Source organism: Bicyclus anynana, chromosome 2, assembly GCF_947172395.1.
Source record: "Bicyclus anynana chromosome 2, ilBicAnyn1.1, whole genome shotgun sequence".
In the NCBI taxonomy this organism is placed as follows: Eukaryota; Metazoa; Arthropoda; class Insecta; order Lepidoptera; family Nymphalidae; genus Bicyclus; species Bicyclus anynana.
Genome location: NC_069084.1, coordinates 2,412,774 through 2,434,317, shown reverse-complemented (window position 1 = coordinate 2,434,317; position 21,544 = coordinate 2,412,774). Strand labels below are relative to the sequence as shown.

At 35.1% G+C, this 21,544-nt stretch overlaps 1 protein-coding gene across 1 annotated transcript in view; it reads left to right on the top strand.

The window, feature by feature from the left end:
* The window catches only part of LOC112043757 (pikachurin), a 156,295-nt gene that overhangs the window by 94,948 nt on the left and 39,803 nt on the right, over nucleotides 1-21,544 (top strand). The window contains exons 3-5 of the mRNA XM_052886383.1: nucleotides 4,991-5,107; nucleotides 10,675-11,060; nucleotides 13,241-13,349. Coding sequence (XP_052742343.1) covers nucleotides 4,991-5,107; nucleotides 10,675-11,060; nucleotides 13,241-13,349 — 612 coding nt within the window. The remainder of the gene's footprint in view (nucleotides 1-4,990; nucleotides 5,108-10,674; nucleotides 11,061-13,240; nucleotides 13,350-21,544) is intronic.

Below are 21,544 nucleotides of genomic sequence, written 5' to 3'. Positions count from 1 at the left end.
GAGTTTTGGTACAAGTTACAGTTATTTGTTCCTTGACTATAATTTGCAACAAATTGCATAAACTGGATCGCAATACTTACAGTAAAAACCAAAGTTTGATTTTTTCATAGCTCCAAGGAGTCGTAGATTCAAGTTTTTGGTATTAATTTTGACTTGACACTTCTATTCGTTGTTGAGAAAAAGAGTCAGACATACAGATAACTAACTATAAAATAACTGACTGACAAACGGACAACGATGTGAACAAATTGACGAACGCGTGGCTTTCTGCATGGACAGACGTAGATTCGATTCCCATAACTGGAAAATGCTTTGCCCAAGCTTTGTTGTGACTCATTCCCTACCCCTCTTCTATTCTACTCCCACCCTACAACTGTCTTACTCTACCCCTACCTATTCAAGCTACCCCTACCCAATTCTACCCCTACTATACCCTTCCCCTACCCTAACCCTACTATCAGGGCCAGACTCAGTAAAATACAGATTTACTTTGTTCAAAACGGCATAAATCTGGAACGTATATGGTGAATGTATATATGAATGTATATACTTAGGGTTTGAAACAGAGATAGTAGCTGATTCTCAGACTTACTGATTCAAAGGACAAGCTGATTCAAAGGAGTATGGAAACAAACATTGTGACATGAGAATTTTATGTTAGATTATGAAACAGGATAATCTTTAAACGTTTACAGATACCGAACCCAAAAAAATACGAACTTAATCACATTGTTCTGATCTGTCAGGGCTCGTTGGAGTTTCAGATCAAACCTAATAAAATTTCCTTCGCCATTGCGGGATCAAAAATCAAATAAGTGTAATTCCTTTTGTTATCTACTATTTTTTTCTCGTAATGAAACTAAATTACCATAAACGTTGCCTAATTTAGTTACAATAAAGAACTTTGTGTTACAGATAAGGATTTTAATCCAAAAGCGTTTGCATGCAGACGATTTTCACAAGTAGAATTTATAAAAAAACATTCAAAGAATTTATATTCACTTTTTTTCAGAATTTTTATTTATTCATACTTGTTTATACCAGTATAGATAATAAAGATAAAAGAAAGCCTACTAACGGACGCCCGTGATTTCGTCTGCGTGCCATTAAGTTTTTCACAAATCCCGGGTCAACCCCCCACTAGTTATACCGAGGACATTGAGGGTTTCAGGGAGCCGCTGGGTGCTGACGGCTCGAGACCGTTTTTTTTGGAAGTCCATGCAAGAGGCCTATGTCCAGTAGTGGACATCAATAATCGGATATTAATGATGATGATGATGATAACCCGTTGTCTGTACCTCATAGATGTTTTGAACTACGCAACGGTTAATTTTTATATCGTATATTTTAACATTGTTTTCACCACGAAATCAAAGTTCGGGCATTAAAAGGAAGTTACGATGTCTTTGTTAGTTCAGTAGATCTAGAGATTACTCCCTACAATATGACAAACTTTATCTCTCTAAAATATTAGTATAGACTAGTTGAACCAACAGACGTTCTATTGCCATAATTATCACTTTATTTGTATGCCTCCTGAGTTAGTACTATATTGCAGATGCTTCGACCACCTCAAGATCAAAACCCAAATACTTGTTTGGTACTACAAATATGCAGATTGGAATTTTTTCGAAATTTGATTTAGACGGCTTGGCTAAATATGATAGTTTCACGTTCAACAATATATCGTATCCAAAGTTGTACGTTGTAATAGTTATGTATTAATAAATATCCGCTTCTGCTCATAACTTGCGGCTCGATATAATGAAATGATTGCGCTCGACGGGTCGGTAACTCGTGGCTATACCAAGCTCTAGTTCACACTCATAATACCTATTATAATTTATTGGATCAATCCCTGTTGACTGTTTATTATATTTTAATGGAAAATCAATTGAACTGTTTTAAGTAACATAGTGTTATCATAACTCTCTCATTTATTTATTACTTCTTTTTTTTTAATTTTTAACAATATAAGTATAAAATACAAAACATTATTAAAAATTTATAAAAAAAAAATTCACCATCCCGCTGCGGGACATTTAAGTGTCCAAGCAACCGGTGGTCAGGGCTCCAGAGTGAGGAACCTCCTCACAATACGCGCCGTCTCAAGAATACTGCTCTGCCTTTTGTATCCGACTCTTGATCCAACAGTTAAGCGAAAGCTTCTTAAGGTGTTAGTCGAAGCTTTTCGCTATAAGACCATTGACTGAAACAACTATCGGAACAATAATAGTTGATACAACATTCCACATAGTGGTAATCTCGTGAGCAAGGTCCAAGTATTTTGATACTTTTTCCTTTTCGGCTTTAACCAGATTATCGTCATGTGGAACAGTAATATCAACAATTATTGCACGACGCACTGACCGATCGACTAGCACTATATCAGGTCTATTGGCTACAATATACCTGTCAGTGATAATCGTTCGGTCCCAGTAGAGCAATGCACTGCTATTTTCAAGAACTGACGCTGGGTCGTACCTATAGTAAGGCATCTCAAAATCGATAAGGCCATAGTGTTATGATTATTGACAGCGCTTAGAGTTGCTGTTTTGTCTGTGTACTTTAAAATGGCCGCTCTCATCTGATTGGCTGAAACACCCGCGAAATAATCGGTGACCAATCGAAATCTTACCGCAGCCATAATGATATTTCTTAAGTTTTACTGTTTAATGATATTTTGTCGTGTTACTCTTCGTATGTTGTTTTTATTGATTGACGAGGGGAAAACGACGTAAGCACTGATCAGCAAGAATTGAGTGTTGGTAATAAAAAATTCTTAACCACAAGTCATGGAGCAGCTCGTGGAGTTAGCTCTGCCTGTAACTGATTAGTAATCTATACTAATATACTATATACATACTAATATTATAAAGATGAAGAGTTTGTTTATTTGAACGCGCTAATCTAAGGAACTACTGGTCCGATTTGCAAATTTCTTTCAGCGTTAGATATCCCATTTATCGAGGAAGGCAATAGGCTATATATTATCCCCCTATTCTTACAGAAACGGAAACCACGCGAGTGAAACCGCGCGACGTCAGCTAGTAATAGTATAAAATAAAGTCGCTTAACATCGTACGCTTATATGTTTTGAACTACGCAACTTACTTAATTTGAATGCGGTTTCCTTTGTATATTTTAACATTGTTTTCACCACTAAAGTTCGGGAATTGAAAGAAAGTTACGATGCCTTTGTAAGCTAAGTTTCGTTTGAAATATGATGAGATTTTGTTTGAGATGGCAAAGGTATTGTAAAAAAACATAAATTCATCCTCGCCGGTTCCATTAAAAAGAATTACAATTTCATCTTTCAACACTTCCCCGTCGTAAGCAAGTAATTAAGTTAATTAGGAGCGCGAGGTCACAAAGAGCTTTTTCATATTCTCATTATGATGCTAAGGCGTAATAGATTGAGGGCCTGTTGTAGCCAGATCTTCGGGATTTTATGAAAGCTTAAAGTTTTTCAGCCCATGTTTTGTGAACAACTAGCTGACACCGCGCATTTATTTCCGCGTGATTTCCGTTTCCGTAGGAATACGGCGATAATATATAGCTTATCGCCATCCTCAATAAGTGGGCTATCTAACACTGAAAGAATTTTTCAAATCGGACCTGTAGTTCCAGAGATCAGAGCGTTCAAGCAAACAAACAAACGCTTTATAATATTAACTCTGGAGTTTGGAACTTAGTGGTATTTTTCTCTTAGCTAACATGATATCCAGTAGTAAATATTAATAAAATACCTTTTTTTTAGAGAATATTTGCCATGATTTTTTTATAATATGACCAATATTCCCGTTCAACTGTGCTAGGAGTGGGAACAACAATAGAGCAACAGGGCGGGGATCGAACCACCACCCCTCGGTGATGAGTCCGATCGCTCTTACCGTTGAGCTATTGAGACCTACGCGAGCTGTACTTGTACTTAGACAACTGAGGATCTAGACCAATAAAACTTCTCTCCTCCCAAAGACACCAAGTTTCAAAATCTATGGCTATGTAGACATAACCTATCGTATTTACCTATGGTAGAAGGACAAGCTAACAAAAAGTTTGGTTTTATAAAATAAGCGAAGTCTAGCCATTACAGACTTTTTGTCCAGTACAATTTCATTGAGTGATTCAAAAAAATATTTCATAGCATATCTATGGGTAGCTATTAAAAGTCAAACGAATTCGGTATCTATCATTTCGAAAAAACCGAGTTTAGCGATTAGCACAGCTGGCTTACAAAGCCTTAGTAAAACAAGTCGGACATCGAAGCAAACGTTCGGTTGGTACATTCCGCGTTCACTGTAAAGGGTCCAAAAAACCAAATAAAAAAATAACTTACGATAGTGCTCTTGCTCGAGCCAAACGGCGCGCACAAAAAACGGATAATTCCATGATAAATGACCCGGGACTGCACATGAAACTAACCCTACATTTTTTCCACAGATAATGAAACGACAAAGCGGACTCAAAAAATAAAACTCGGTATTTTGTTGTAGATTTAATACAACATATTGTATCGTGTTTTGATACTAGTTGAAATATAAAAACAACTAACGAACTCTCTGATCTTTTACTATCAAGCAGTGTGAATAAATAAAAAACACTGTACTATAGGTAATATTATGCACTCGTAGTTTTAAAGTGCAGTTTGTTACTATCAAATAATTTTTTACATTTATACGTTTTATATAGCGCATTATAAATAGTCTATTTTTAGGGTTCCATACCCCAAAGGCACGGGACCCTATTAAGACTCCGCTGTCCGTCTGCCACCGCTCGGTGCATGTCAGGCTGTATCTGATGAACCTGTTAGACTGTTTAAATGTTCACTTGTTGCTGCTATTACAATAAATACAAAAATTTTTAATTTTTAAGGGGTTACCCATAAAAACGTGATTTTCGCAGTTTTAATAAATAATGGTACGAAACCCTGTGTGTGCGAGTCCGATTCGCACTTAGCAATTATTAATGTTCATGCGTGTTGTTGCAGGGCGGTGCGGCGAGGGCAGTCCGTGCGAGCAGCTGTGCCGCGAGCTGCACGACGGCACGTTCGAGTGCGGCTGCGGGCCGGGCTACGTGCTGCACGTAGACGGATACGAGTGCTTAGGTAAGGTCACAACACAACACAACACCATAGGGTGTTGTTGCAGGCCGGTGCGGCGAGGGCAGTCCGTGCGAGCAGCTGTGCCGCGAGCTGCACGACGGCACGTTCGAGTGCGGCTGCGGGCCGGGCTACGTGCTGCACGTAGACGGATACGAGTGCTTAGGTAAGGTCACAACACAACACACAAGTCAACCCAAGTCGAATCTATTTTGCGACTTGCTCGTAATGATATTATGTTAAGGTGCAGACACGAATTTTCATAAGCCCAAACAGCCAAAATTAAGGTTTATATGAACGAACTCATATATATAAAAGGTATGAATGAACGTATTTCTAATTCTGTGGTTGATTGACCTTATTTATTTTATACTAGATAAAATATAAAATACTAGTAAGAGATGTAATATACGATCAAGTAGTTGACTTAATCATTAAACGTTTTATCAACTTAGCGGCGTAGCACTAGCGTAGCAGCGTAGCATAGTCTACGAATCCTCAACCCATTGTAGTGTTCGTATTTGTAGGTTTTTGTCAACAGTAATAGACGTTGATTGTACTTTCGGCCGTCTTGTTCTGAATTCGTATTCATGACATAACGGAGTATCGACTGTATCCATTTTTACAATATTTAAATCTTAGCTTACCCTGTATGTCAACAAAGTATACTAGTAATAGTTTACCGAATATTTCCCGCTACTTGTTAGTCTGAGTTCCAGGTTTTTGTTTGTCTATCGGACAAGTTCCTGCACTTCTTCTACTCGTATATTGTTACCCAAATACCTACCATAAAATTTTCTTTTTCAGCTTTCCAGCTATAGCTGGATGTTCATTTAGTACCAAGAATACTTTCTCCATACTAAATGAATCGTCGAAAAAACCAACCCTTCAAAATTTCAAGAAAATCATTGTGGCTGTTCACTCCATTAGGCGCGAAAATAAATACGTGGCCACGCCAGCTAATCCATTAGCATTTCTCCTAACGAACCGATAAAAACGTAACGTGAGAATTTTCCAAAATTGACGAGCAGGCATTAATCAAACTCAATCTCCCGAGATAAATCATAATGTACGCTCCATACCTATACCTTACGCTTGATGGGGGACATTTTTTACCCGATCTTATTATTTCTGGGGTTCAGCCCATGTAGCCAAGTGGCTCGTCGATTCTCTTTCTACGATCGCTTTGAAAACTACAAAAATGTATGGGAACAGGTCTTGATCACATGACTTGACGATAGGAAATGTCATTCCCATACATTTTTCTACTTTTCGAAGCGTTAGCGATCGTAGAAAGAGAATCGACGTGCCAATTGGCTACAGGGGCTGGATTCACAGACAGCGTTTTATCTAACAACCAATTATGTATTGATCTTACGAGTATCTTTTCGAGTAAAGGACATGCCTCGGGCATAACGTCGTTACTTACTTGTCGTTCTCATTTCAACTTATCCTTTTTTAATTCGGATAGACAGAGGTTAAAGTTATTTTGTCTTATATAGTCTTAAGTATTAATTATTAATATAAATTGGATTATTAATAAATTATGAAATATAAACTGGATTATTAATAAATTATTGTTAACCAAGAAAAAGTCTATGTAAGTTAGAATCCTTAACTTGCGATAGTATCTTTTTAAAAAAAAATCTAAATATATAAAGCTCAAACTGTCATAGTGATCTATCAACACACAGCCCAAACCACTGAACGGATCGAGCTGAAATTTGGCATGTAGGTAGATGTTACAACGTAAGCATCCGCTAAGAAAGGATTTTGATCAATTCTACCAGCAAAGGGATAAAATAAGTGATGAAAGTTTGTATGAAACTATGTCAATAATGCGATTTGGCTGAAGTTTGGAATGAAAATAGATTTTAATGTTGATTGACACATTGGCTACTTTTCATCTCGGAAAAATTTATAGTAGTATAGTTCCCGCGGGATTTTGGAAAAACTGAATTCCACGCGGACGAAGTAGCGGGAGTCCGCTAGTAGGCTATAAATGTATATTTACGGATAAACACGAAAAGCTTAGTAATGACGCGATATTCTTATAAGTACAATTTTTTTTGTTATTCTTAGATCTAGAGATTATCCCATGCAAATGCCATATGCAAAACCATGATATTTGCCTCTTTATAATATTAGTATAGTATAGATCTACAGATATAGTAGGAACCCATTATAAATATAATACTCGTAGCAAATAATCTCCAATGCGATCAACCCCGCACTGGTAAATGGTTTCTCATAACATAAAAGACCACTTCATAGCGATCCACCAAATCGAATCCTTTGCGAAGAGTTGTCTTATTCAATTCTCCGTCGCTAGCCAGCAGTATAAAGCTAAATTTCACAAAAGGGGACTCAATTTCTAAGGATAAAGATCCTAGCAAAAAGTTCGATTAAAAAAGAATAGACGAAGTTTTTATGCGACTTAATTTTTATGTAAAGGAATAGGTATCGAGATATAAGTATTGACACTAAATAGCTTTTTCTAATTGTGATTTACTTGAAAACTGCCTAAGCCATGAAAGTCGCGGACAGCGGCTGTGTGATTCCGCTTTTTTATACTTTTACTAGCGGACGCCTGCGACTTCGTCCGCGTGGAATTCAGTTTTTTACAAGTCCCACGGGAAGTGTACTTATTAATCCAGGTTGATAATCTATATCTATTTCAAATTTGAGTTAATTCGGTTCAGTACTCGCGGTGTGAAAGAGTAACAAACATTCATACCATCAAAACCATATTTTTTTGGACAAAGAGTTACCTATGTGGTAATCCAGAGTAAAATATATTTCCATTCCAAATTTCAACCATATCGGTTAACTAGTTGCGGCGTTAAAGAGTAACAAACATACAAACTTTCGCGTTTATAATATTAGTAGGATATTCGCCAATAACAAGTTTTATTAGAATATGAACTTTATTTCTATAGAATGACAAAAATAAAATGTAACCAATAACGAAGTCGCCCTGGAAATGAGCTATGTCACATCGCTGTAACTTTACCGAATACAGGGGTAGGTATAGGTAGGGGCAAATAAGTATATACATACATACAGACATAGAAGCGAAAAAGATTTTTATAACTTTTTACCAAACCAGCGGTTCTATTACTGATGGACCTGATTTTCAAAGGTGTTTAAAAACCTACTTAAAATCATTGCTTGAAATAAATCAATTTGAATACAAACAAACCATAATTTTTCAGTTATTTTTTGGAAATTTTACACTCATTTTAAAATTCACGCCAGTTTCATTATCACGCAAGTGCTCTTCAACACCTCGCTCGCTGCAGACACCACTTTGTAAATCTGAATCGGCTTAACGTAAATAATACTTTTATTTAATAACATGGAAAATATTCGCAGCTCGTTCGTTGTTTTTCGCTAAATTGTGGGATAGTTATTTTTACTACTCATTTATTTATTCGTCCTTTTTTTTAAATTAACAATGTTTATATAAAATATAATACGAAACACTATTAAAAAATATAACTATATAAAAAACCCTCCCGCTGCGGGACATTTGCGTGCCCAAGCAACCGGCATTCAGGGCTCCAGAGTTAGGAACCTCCTCACAATACACGCCGTCTCAAGAATTACTGCCTTCTGTATCTGACTCTTGATCCAACAGTTAAGTGAAAGCTTCTTAAGATGTTGGTCCAAGCTTTTCGCTATAAGACCGTTGACTGAAACAACTATCGGAACAATAACAGTTGACTCAACTTTCCTCATGGCGACAATCTCGTGAGCAAGGTCCAAGTATTTTGATACTTTTTCCTTTTCGGCTTTAACCAGATTATCGACGAGTATACGAATAACCTTTTCGTGTTGTACACTTAACACAAAATTACGAAAATCACTTGAAAGTGCCAAAGTCAATTATTTTCATTAAATTTTGTGTCACAAACCAAAGCTACGAGTACATTGTACAAAGCAAAACTCAAAAAAAAAAAGCAAAAGCAGTTTGGATCGTGCCGCGATGCAAGAACCAGCTCATGACTAAGGGCCCCGTATGGGTTCGAAACTAGTCGGGCATACTCCGACGTAATATCACGTGAGTTTTAGCCGTGTTTCATAATCATTTAATAAGCAAAACTCAGCTATAAATTGTTACAAAGTAACTCTATTTAAACTATTTTAGTATCAAACACTGCCGGTAACCTATCCGCGGACCTTTGTGATGCTCAAACAAGCTAATATAATTATAATGCTTGGACGATTGACTAATTGGATTAGTTATGTGGCCGTATTCCGTGATCCCTCGTATAACGTAATAAATGAACTTAATACTCGCGATATTATTTTTAATTGAATAATAAATGGGTGCAATGACACTATTATAATACGGTCTGATACTCGTTTATTAAAGCTTCAATTTAAGTTGCCTAACAAATCTTAGAAGCTAATTTAAGACCGCTTTCTGATGTCCGTTTGGACTATTTGATATACTTGCGAATCTTCGGTGCCAATGCAATACGGCCAATTTGTCATTCAAATAACGCCTATCATCATTATCAGCCAAATGAAGGGTAATAATGGCGGATAGATGACGTTTTCAATGCAGTAATCGATTTGACGTTTGCTGTCAATTGTCTTGTCATAGTTGCTCTATGGACGCCATCTTGATATAACTCAAAAACTTGGGTTTTTTTTTTATTTATTTCTTTTTATTTAGTTAGATTTATTCACTTTAATAAATTTCTTGTATTTTTTAAATTTCATTTAATAATTCGGGGTACAAGAGTGGACATGAAATGGACCATCTCCTTTACCAACTAAAAAAACACAACTAACACTCTCAAATTTAATATTTGACTCGCAAATTTCGCACTAAAAGCTAATTAGGTATTATGTATGTAAAAGCGACTCGGCGTTATAAAGTGAATGTATTTCACCGGCTAAGAGTCGAGGCGTGCTGATAAAACTCGCGTGCATTTTTTATAACTGGAAAGCATTTTTATGAGCTCGTTACGTTTATGATACATCACTCCTCAGTCGGCGACGACGATGCCGAAGATTATAAATTTAATGGAACCTCCATACTCGTTATATGTTATAGGGATATAATTCTGGTCAACTTCTTCTTATAACTTAAGATTAAAGTTTATTAAAATGTACTTATCACGATTACTGTCGTTCCTACTCGTATGATAAAGTTCTAGCCAACTTAAAGAGAGTATTCAAAAATAAAACAAAAATATATATTTCCTTGTTGTGCCCAAACTTTTGTGTAAATTACTGCTTTAAAGATTTAAAGAAAGCTTGTCGTTTCTCCCTTTTATTTTAAATTTGTGTATATTTGATAAAAATACAGTAAGAAAATGTACGAAAAGACTTGCCTAAGACTTACCTAACGTATCAAACTAAGTTCATCATCATTGTTAGCGGCCAAGAAATGTCCACAGCTGGACTACTCCTTCCAAACATCACGGTCTTCATCCACCTCTATCCAGCGTCTCCATCCTGCTGATCTTTTAATGTCGTCGGTACATCTAAAGGAGCAAGACCAAAGACTGCGAACCCATTTAAACTAGTAATAAACCTAAAGATATCTTTTGTTACAGAATTAAACTCAACGAAATCAACGGAAAGCTCGTCCGACAAACAAGAAGATGTTCTCTACCAGAAAGACGTATCTTTCTCCGCCGAGCTAGAAATAGCCCCGTCCAATAGACTTAGTAGGTTTAATATAAGCGAAAGACATATCGAAAATGATAAGAGAAGACTAACAACACTGCCAACACTTGTAGATGTCGTTAAGAATATCAGAGAACCCAATTATACAGTCACCGGTGAGAGATATAAAGAAGTAGATGGATTGAAAAGTCTTATAGAAGACGGAGTGAGCAAAATAGATCTGAACATAATAGCAGATGATAAGGAAAAAGATGCTCTGGATGAAGCAAACAAGATCAAAATCACTACTCTCGGACCTAGTTTAGAGCAAAAAGTAAGTAAATCCTCCAAATTCTAATCAATAGATGCATTATATTTTTCGTGGTGAGTAAACATTTTGTAACTTTGCTTTAACTATAAATCGTTAAAAGAGAAAATAATTAATAAAAAAAAAATTATAAATGTCAATTCAAACAATGCTTAATTTAAGATCTTATTAAACGAGTATACTTTCGTTTTTTTTAATCTAAAAAAAAAGTAAAGTTGTTTTTAATTGCAAAATTGATAACGAAACATTCAAGACACTCCGGCGAGACAAATTTTTAATTTTTACGAGTAAACGAATATCTAAAACTATAGAAAAGTATTGTGTACAGCCAAACACCAATTTGTAAAAACATTGTAAATTAAGAACAATTGTAAATGACTTTTTAAAAAACACATGGATACTTAAATACGATATCAAAACTTTGTACTCAAGGACAAAGTATTCCTTTTCAATTAATCGATTAAAGCCTAGTCATCGAATGTACGAATAGAACTAACACGCATAGTTCCCCACCAATGAATGGGCAGGAGGAAATAATGGCACGTCGTGTACACGGCACGCCTAAACCAACCGCCTAATGTTTTTGTACGTGGATGTATCGATTAGACCCTTGATGTTAGCAGATTTGGTGAAAACCGACTTGTTTTGCATGGAAAATTTTCATAACAACATTAGTGTATTTATAAACTTGAACCCATAATATGAAAACATTTTTCGTAGCTCCATAACATAAACAAATTGTTTTGATATTTTTACGAACAAATTTTTTTTTTACAATTTGTTTTTAGCTTCAAAATCTGTGTGCTTATTTGACGCAAAGGAAAAGCATGCTTTTGATAATAATTATTCACACAAATTCGACTAAACAACTCCAAACCAAGAGAAATTCATAGTTTAATTTCATTAACACTGAGATCAGAAAATTTGCAAGAGATGTTATTATTTTGGCTTTAGTTGATACTTTACTGTATTTTATTTTGACACAAGTACTCGTATATATCTGTTTAATATAAGAAGATTTTGGTACAGCTGCTATTTAAAAGTATCTCACAAAGAAGGCGCACACACACAGTGTTATTATCTGTTTTTATTCGTTAACAAATTGGCGCTTGACTTCGTTCTCACTCGTTACACGAAGGAGTTCCAAAATGGAAGTGCGCCAACAACGACTTTTGACATAAATTAAAACCGTACTCCTAAGAAACTCAGAACCGCTTAGCTTATACGGCTTTATAGCTGGTAAGTAACTAACTAAAGTACTCGTTAAACTGCTGGGCTATTCTCTCACTTAAACTTTTTAGAAATTTAAGTCAATATTCAAGATTTTTTACTATACAAAAAGTTTGGTTGCTTTCATTTTGTTGCTACCACGTAATCGACCAACTGGTATTTATGTCAGAATATAGATTCATCATATTCTTTTATAAGCCCATAATATAAACCCAACCCAACACTATGCCAGTCATTAGAGCCAGCTAGCACGCGATCTTCATTGACTCATCCAGTTTTTTATCTTATGTTAATCGGAATTGTATTTGATTAATATCATGCCTGATGCAAAACAGTGATGTGTCTAGAAGGTAGGCCTTCCCTCTTGTTTTGAAAGTGTTAAAATTATTGATGGTAAAAAACTATAAAGTATTTTTATGAAGCGATCCAGTGATGATCATGCAGTAAGTTTATGTCTATAGAAATTATCCATATAAAGAGTACCAACCAAACGAGGCAAGGTGGAGCTGGTAGATATAAATAATGCCACAACCATAGAATTGTTGAAAAAGTTGAAAAATTATACAAACGAGATAAAACTGATCCGGTGCTAAGTAGCTCTAATGAGCTGCGACTTAAAAATATGTGCATATGTGTCGCTCGGATGCTAGGCATCTTTAATGATCTATTACGGTAAATGTGTGTAATATGCATAGTGTTACAACATTAGCTGATAAATTTGACAATTAAAAAAAACAAGGACAATAGATTTAATAATTTTATTTAATTTAGAGGAGGTATCCATGCTTAAATCACATCTAACTACCTATTATAAACAAATGAGTGGCTGTTTGTATTGGACACAGACTGCCAAGTTACGGGAATATACATAAGAAAGAAAATATGCATGTTATGTGTTGGTTGGGTGCTAGCTAGCTCTAATGGGACATCACCTTTAATATGCATGTATGTGGTAGGTGCCGGGCGGTACGCTGTCACCGGCCAGGACTACAGCGGTGGAGAGCTGCCAGTGTACCACATGTGACGAAGCCAGTTGTATATGCTCCACCTCGAAGTGTAAGCCCAGTGAGTAACTTTATATATAACACTAATATTATAAACTAGCAGACGCCAACTTCGTCGGCGTGAAATTCTGTTTTACAGAAATCCTGCGGGAACCATGAATTTTTGCAGGATAATAAATAGCCTATGTTCTGCTCCAAGGTTCATGTTCAAGTCCAATCTCAATACCAAGTTTTAGGTTTGGTTCGGTTCAGTATTTTAGCTGGGAAAGGTGACAGACAAACTTACTTTAGAATTTATAACATTAGCTTAGGATAGTAGGAAGTAGGAAGATGCGAGAGCTTATATGTGTACCTATCTAAGTATGTAGGTTCGTTACTCCTTCATGCCACAACTACTGAACATTTGGCTAAAATTTGGAATGGAGATAGATTATACTCTGTGTTAACACATTGGCTTAGAGCCCCCGCTCACTACAACTTTTAGTTGGCCGACTTGGTCGGCCGATTAAAGAACAGGTATAGCGATGTATGACAGCCCGCACATCTGTCTAACTAAACGCACAATTAAAAAGTCGTCCAACTATCGGCCAACTAAAAATTGTCAATGATCGGCCACCCTTAATATACCAGAATAATTCATGGCTTCCGAACTCAGACTAATTAGATATAGACCTGCCTCACAAGACATTATTTTTCTGTCAAAGTATATGATCAACGATCTTATCCGTCGGCTAAAAACCTCCGTAAAAATACTTTTTCTGTAGTTAAATGGTGTAAAAAACGAACAAAAACTGCTAGTTTAGTATAAGATATGTATGAAATCTAAGCTCGTTTTCCTTAGAAAATGGCAGAAAAATTTGTTCGTGAATTTGGGTGCGATACTAGTCCTTATGTATTTAGTCTGAGCTTCCGAAGAAAGGAATATATTTTTTTTCATTGTACATACATACGGACATAGATATGTACGAAATAGTTTTTTATTAGCTTTTAAGCAGTTTAAGAAGTGTTTAAGTTTAAGAAGTATAAAAAGTTATTTCAAGAGTCGTCTTAGAATAACTTATTAACTTATCGACTAAGCGTTTTGAGATAAAAGCAATTAGTTTTCAACTGTTCATGTTGTCATAAGGGCTCGGCCACACAGAGCGCCGGAACCGCAGCGGCATTCGGTACCTCGTTAAAACTTTTAAACGCTATTGTTATATTAAATTGCTAACAAGCTCTTCGTGTGTATAATTTTAATAGTCAAACGTTTGACAATTAGTGTATTTTAATTGGTACATCATACAAAATTGGTTAAAATTCTAGTATCATATGTATAATATGAAACTTCATTACATTTTTATGCTTTGATTGATGGAGCAATTTTGACGAGGTTCAAGTATTAATAACATGTTCATTTCGCCTATTGGCCTCTTTAAACGACACGATACATGGTCAGACCTTTCTCCTTATAGGAGAGAGTTTTTGAATTTGATTTTGAACGCTAGTCAAATGCGAGCTTAAGGGGCCTGTATATCCTAGTGTAATTGATCTTTTTTCCCCCGCGCGCCCGCTATAAAATATCGTTGGCCTCTTTACCATAGTGCATGCAGTGGCGTTGACAGATTATTATCGATTGTTTTGCTCTAGATAAATAATTGTAAAATAAATAATCTTATACGATTATAATAATAATAGTAGTTACTGTAATTAACTCATTTAGTAACTTTTACAAGCTCTCATTTAACTTACTATGTTAGATAATTTTATTTGAACATTTGAACAACTACAAACATGGGATTATTATATTCAGAATCGTTGCCACCCTACTGGCAAAGACGTTCCGCCAAGCGATTTAGAGTTCCAGTACGATGTTGCGTAGAAACCGAAAGGGTTATGAATTTTCATTCTTCTCTTAACAGGTTAGCCCGCTTCCATCTTAGATTGTATCATGACTTACCATACTTACGTGAGATTGTAATCAACTAAACTAACTAGTAAAGAATAAAAAATGTTATAAAACCCATTAAAATAATGGAAATGACTAAAATTTCAAAAATATTAAGACGAAATTTCATTTACATTTGACAAAACATATTTAACCACAGTTGAAATTGAAGTATTCATTGAAATATTGTTCTCCGTTCTCGTTACATTCATTCATTTGATAAAGTACACGATTGCCAATGTGAAAGCGCTCTTTGGATACATTGTATTTTAGATTCGTAGATTGTAATATCGATCAGAAAATTCCAATTATAGAATAAAATTAGCCTGGGCTTTCACAAAGTCATAAATTTAGATTACGTTTCTTAGGCCACTCACACACTGTACTGAAAAACGCTTGCTTAGTTAAAACATACTGAAAACATGAATTTTGAAATAACACTATCACGTTTTACACTGTAAGCAATTCTGATATATTTTTTCTGTTCGTCTCAAAACAAAAAATATATAGTCATCTACAGTCGAACTGTAAGTTATTTTTTGACTCTATATTAACTTTAGTCAAGTGATTAACAGTACACTGTCCACTAGTTACTATACAGTAACTCAAATGTTCCATAGTCTTCTTATTAAATTCGTAAACTTATGAGTAGTATGAGTACTTACTTACTAAGTTAGATTGGTTTCACGCAAAAATAGATTTCAAAAATCATTCACTAATGGTAAGCTACATTAACTGCGAGTAACATGGGCCTTATGTTTTCCTCGTATTTCCGCAGCATCATGAAACGCAGGGCATCCGCTAATAATATAACGACTTATATTACCGAAGAGAACGCCCTGTGTGTCGGGGCCCTTATATACTCAGAAAGAACATGAAAACGCAATTACATTTTATTATAGTACTTGTTGACACAAAACAAGCTATGATAATTGCTATTCCGTTGACTGAATACTGTAATTTGGACAAAATTTACATCTCTAGGAATTCTTAACTGAAACAAAAAGTAATTTGTTCTGTCGCGTTTGACGACCTTTTGAAGCGCAGTTGCCTTGAAGCTACTGTCTTACAATCAAAACTATTTCGTTTGTTCGTTCGTGTTATAAACACGTTTGTCAGTTTGTTTGTGTTTCATCATTGGTTTAAGGATAAGTTTTTCGTAACTACAGACAGACAGGCTTTGAAATTAAGTCAAATTCGGTTATACAAAAAATATACATAAACCGATTTTTATATGACATTGCTTGCTTGCAAAATGAAGAATATTACAAAAAAAAAAACAAATAATACAAACTTTCAACGCTTATTTCACTATCATCTAATTAGATTTTCGAGAAAATATGATTTATAACTATACAAAAATTTATTCAAATCAGTTTACTTATATTTTATACTAGAGATGGTGCACTAGCTTTTCAAAACTGTGAGGCGGGCAAATGTGGAAAATTGACTTAATTTCATTTGGTTGCTAATCAAACAACGAACGTTATTTAAACAAATTATACCTAAATATCGTCTACAATATCAAGTTGTGTGTTCAGGAAGTGTAAATAAACTATATACACTTACATAAATATATAATGGAATTAAAGACAAAATTGTGCATGTGTGCGCTCAGTGGTGTTACTAAAAAAAACTACTAAATTCGGATCACTTTTTGCGGTGTTTTGTAGGTACGTAACCTTCCTATAATATAAAATTATCATTGAAAAAAGGTTATAATCTTAGTACGGATAAATTGCAATATTTTACATTCGTAGACGCTTTGAAATTCCAACAAAAGTATCCTCGTCATTGTTCTTTGCTAATCTATTAGTAGGTTGGCGAGGTCCTCTCGACGTAGGATTTATTTGTGTGTGTATTTCGATGTTTGCGCGCCATCTCAAAGGCGACGGCTCGTTCCATTACCGACTGTGACTTGCTGGATTGTAACTCACTGCCTCACGCCTCTGCCTCATGTCTGTGATACATCGACATGACTTGCACTATTGATTAAACAACACGGAGTTCTTTAAGCCTAAGTATTTCAAGATAATTAGCTAGAGAAATAAACATGATATAAATGGTTTTAAAAACGGTAACTATTGAGTGGTCTATAGTTGCCATCTTGGTTTTTTTTTGTAATTTTTAAATTAGTTCATGGCTAATTTATTAATAATTAGAAGATGCTCGCGACTTCGTCCGCTCTTAGACCTCCGTAATCCGGCCCTATTGCAAAACCTCTCTGTCAAATTTCCTCTTTTACGACCAGCGGTTTTCGACCTTTCGCATTTATATATTGAGATTCAATTCATATTTTTGTAAATCTTTTTCATATACACTTAATTTATCCCTAATAACGTCATGTAGTGTAGTAGTAATAAACAAAATATTGATCAACATATATTATTTAACAGGCTTAATTTTAAGTTTTTAATAGTTTTGCTCAATAACCCGCTTTTTCGCAGCATAAGTACTTTATGTTCTGTACTTATACCCCTAGCATAAACTATATTAGGTTAGTTAAAAACGAAAGAGATATATTAATGACGTGAAGAATGCTTATTTTAAAGATGGACGTATATACTTTCTCCAAATGGTCTTTAGTCTTCAAAATCCGCGCTGACAATCATGATATGCTGGAAAAGAATTAAATACACTTTAGCACTTAAGATTAAGGTCGATATTTGTATAGAGCGAATGCTAGATGTGAGTTAGGGTTTAGTTTTAACACGATAATAGTTGTAGAGAACTTTTTAATTGGCTACGAAAGACAGCTACGACGCGTACACACGTGCTACGCCAGCAGCTACGGCGTAGCACTTGTAGTTTGGAAACTACCGTAATTTTGAGTGCAGACTCTTCACATTCTCGTAGGCCTGAGCACGTCATATGAATTATTATTATTGACGAAATAAAAATGCCATCAAAACATAAATGTTAAAATGGAAGCCAAATTCAATATTAAAATCATATCTTGACGGATGCCAAATTCTATAGATAATACTGAAAATTATTCATTAGAACATGCAATATTCTAAAATAAATTTCAAACACAAATTTTTTCACTTTTTTGATACAACAATGTTCTTTATATGAAATTGTAACTTCTTACATTTGTACAGTAAAATTATTTGAACAGAAGCTTATAACTTGAGGTACATATAAGCTCGGGTGAAGGTAAAAATTCATGTTTTTTTTTTGTTTTAGAATATAGAATAGAATATAGTGTATATATTCAATTACTGTATCTGATTTTCTGGATCACGATACATAATAGTAAATCAATTTTTAATAAAATTTTGTATTTTATACTTATATTGTTAAAAATTTAAAAAAAAGAAGTAATAAATAAATGAGAGACATAAATCAAAGTTTACTCAGTGGTTACACATTTGATTAATCAAATATTCATAAATCAATATATGAGTCTCCCTCACATATACGCCAGTAAGTAAAAGTACGTACCGTGGCTGCACGTGATGTTATATTACTTCAATAATAAAAGTTTCCCAAGAGGGACACTGCAGGCTTCGATGGGATAAACGTAGGGTTGTTACTTTCAACGCACTGAAAATATAATTAAATATTGGTTGTTTTGTTTAAAAAAAAGAAACGTTTGCGTCTCGAAATGCTCGACAGAAGTGATAACTTATGCGTGAGAGAACGGGAAGTCAGACAGAGTGTCGCCGTGATGCGTTACGAAGCGGTTTACCCTCCCGTTAGAAGTTATCACTTCAAAATTTTGATATTTTAAAGTTATAATTTATTTTCAAAGTAATTTTAGTTGAAAACCGTTAAAAACACGAATGTTTTATCACACATGGACTAAAATTATTGCTTTGCGGGTGGACAGCTTTATCTCTTACAAAAAAATACAGAATTTGATAAACAATTAACATAAAATGAACTTAAATATTAATTAAATAAATATTTATTAAATGTTAATAAATAAAATATTACAAATCAAATCAAAAAATCATTATTTCAAGTAGGCTCAGTTTACAAGCACTTTTGACACGTCAGTTGACTATTTGTAAAGATTCTACCACCGGTTCGGAAGGCAGGTACAAAAGCGAAACCATTGTGTCGCTTTTGTAATTTTTTAAACGTAAATTATATTTTCAGTTAGAATCTTATAACAACTTTTAATATTTAATTGCTATGAGTTAATACTCTAATTAAAATTATTATTATTAAAATTAAATTGTATAGTACAGTTAAATGTATAAGGCTCAATTTTACTTGTACATCATACATCAGATTCAACCTACATTTTTAAGATTAAAATATCATTAATTCAACACATACGTTACCTACGTGGTACATGGAGTATATCTCTACGGCGTAAATTTATAAAAAATATAATTGAAAGTAATCGACAACCCTAGCGACCGTGGTGCAGGATTTTTCGATTACCGCGCCCTCGCAGCGGTGCCCCTACTGAAGAATGCGAGCCTGAATTACATTAAGTGATATAGGGGGGTTCGATCTATAAGTTCTTGCATGCTTTCATCTCCACTCCTAATGCTTAGAGTGCTTCTCCCATGCAGTGTGGTGACTTGCGTTGTTTTTATAAGGGGAGAGTAAAATGGACTCAGCCCCTATAAAATCTTCTACTCTGTGACTCTGATCGAGTACTACAACTACGATCTACGGTAGCAGTAACTGCTAATAAAATGTTTATTACGTTTCAATTAAAAAAGTAATTTGTAAGTGTAAGTACATGATTGATTTTAAAAATTCATTCTCCATTAGAAAACGAAATCTTCACCGTGTTGACGGCCCCCGTTGCGCAGTGGTATGTGCGTTGGATTTACACGACGGAGGTTCTGTGTTCGATCCCCGGCTGGGCCGATAAAGGTTTTCTTAGTCGGTCTAGGTCCGGCTGGTGGCTGGCTGGCTTTGGCTGTGGCTAGTTACCAACCTACCGGCAAAGACGTATCGCCAAGCGATTTAGCATTATGGTACGATGTCGTATAGAAACCGAAATCGATGTGGATTTTCATCCTACTCCCAACAATTTAACCCGCTTCCATCTTAGATTGCATCATCACTTAACAACAGGTGAGACTATGGTCAAGGGCTAACTTGTAATGAATAAAAAAAATGCGGTGCAACTGCTATTACTTTTAAATAAATAAAGAAATGTCGATTTCATACAAAAGGCGAAAGTTTCAAAACTTTTGTCTCTAGACACAACCCTATAAATATTCCTCGTTGACCCCAAGTTGTGAATATTTCCGAATCAGAATTGGTTCGCGTATAAGTTTCTTCCAAACCAATTTTTGTGAATTCTACGTTGTGCAATCACAACGCTTTTCAAGAGCAATACACGAAGTTATAAAATATGTTGGATTTAATTAAACAACAACTCTATACCGGAATAGCCACTTCCAACTATTCCTATGTAGCATTGCTATTCTTTTGATAAAAAAAAAGTTTTCAATCCAACCCGTATATTTTTTCGCATAAAATTTTACAGTATGGAATACAAGTATTTCGATTATGCGTGTTTTATTGGATATACTACTTTAGATACTTTAGATACGTAATGATAAATTATACATGTTTTGAAGATATTTTTTCGTAACCCTTTTTTATTAAATTATTAGAATACATGGCTATTTAAGGTATAGTAAAACATAGCTAGGTACATGATATTCGAGAGCTGTGATAGTCCAGTGGATATGTCCTCTGCCGCCGTTTACGAAAGGTGTGGGCTCGAATCCGGTCCGGGGCATGCACCTCCAAATTTTCAGTTGTGTGCATTTTAAGAAATTAAATATCACATATCGCAAATCCACATTGGGCCAGCGTGGTGGACTATTGGTCTCATTCTAGAGGAGACTCTAACTCAGCAGTGAGCCGATTAAGGGTTGATAAATGCCCCGGACCGAATTTGAACCCACACCCTCCGGAATCGGAGGTAGAGGTCATATCCAGTGGGCTATCACGGCTCTCACCACTTTAATATCTAATCATAAAAAGTAAAAAAACGTCTTTTTTTAAATAATAAAACCACAAAAAGCTAGGTTGAACTTGAAGCAGAAAACCCTTCCGAGATACTTAAAAACTGTAATAAAAATGTAGGAATTTAGCTACGAACAAAGTGCGGGCCAAGGAAGATTACAACCGCAGTAAACGCCTCCCACCTACCGCCGCGTGCGTATAATAAGTAATAAGGCCCGCTCATTATAATTTCAGATTAACTCCTGTTGCTTTTATGGAGCCTTGTTGAGATAACCCGTGGCAATATTGTTTAGTGAGAAAATGTCTGCTGTATTAAAAATTTCAAATAACTGCTATTACTAATAAAAGCTTTTAACAAAAAAAATTAACCGACTCAA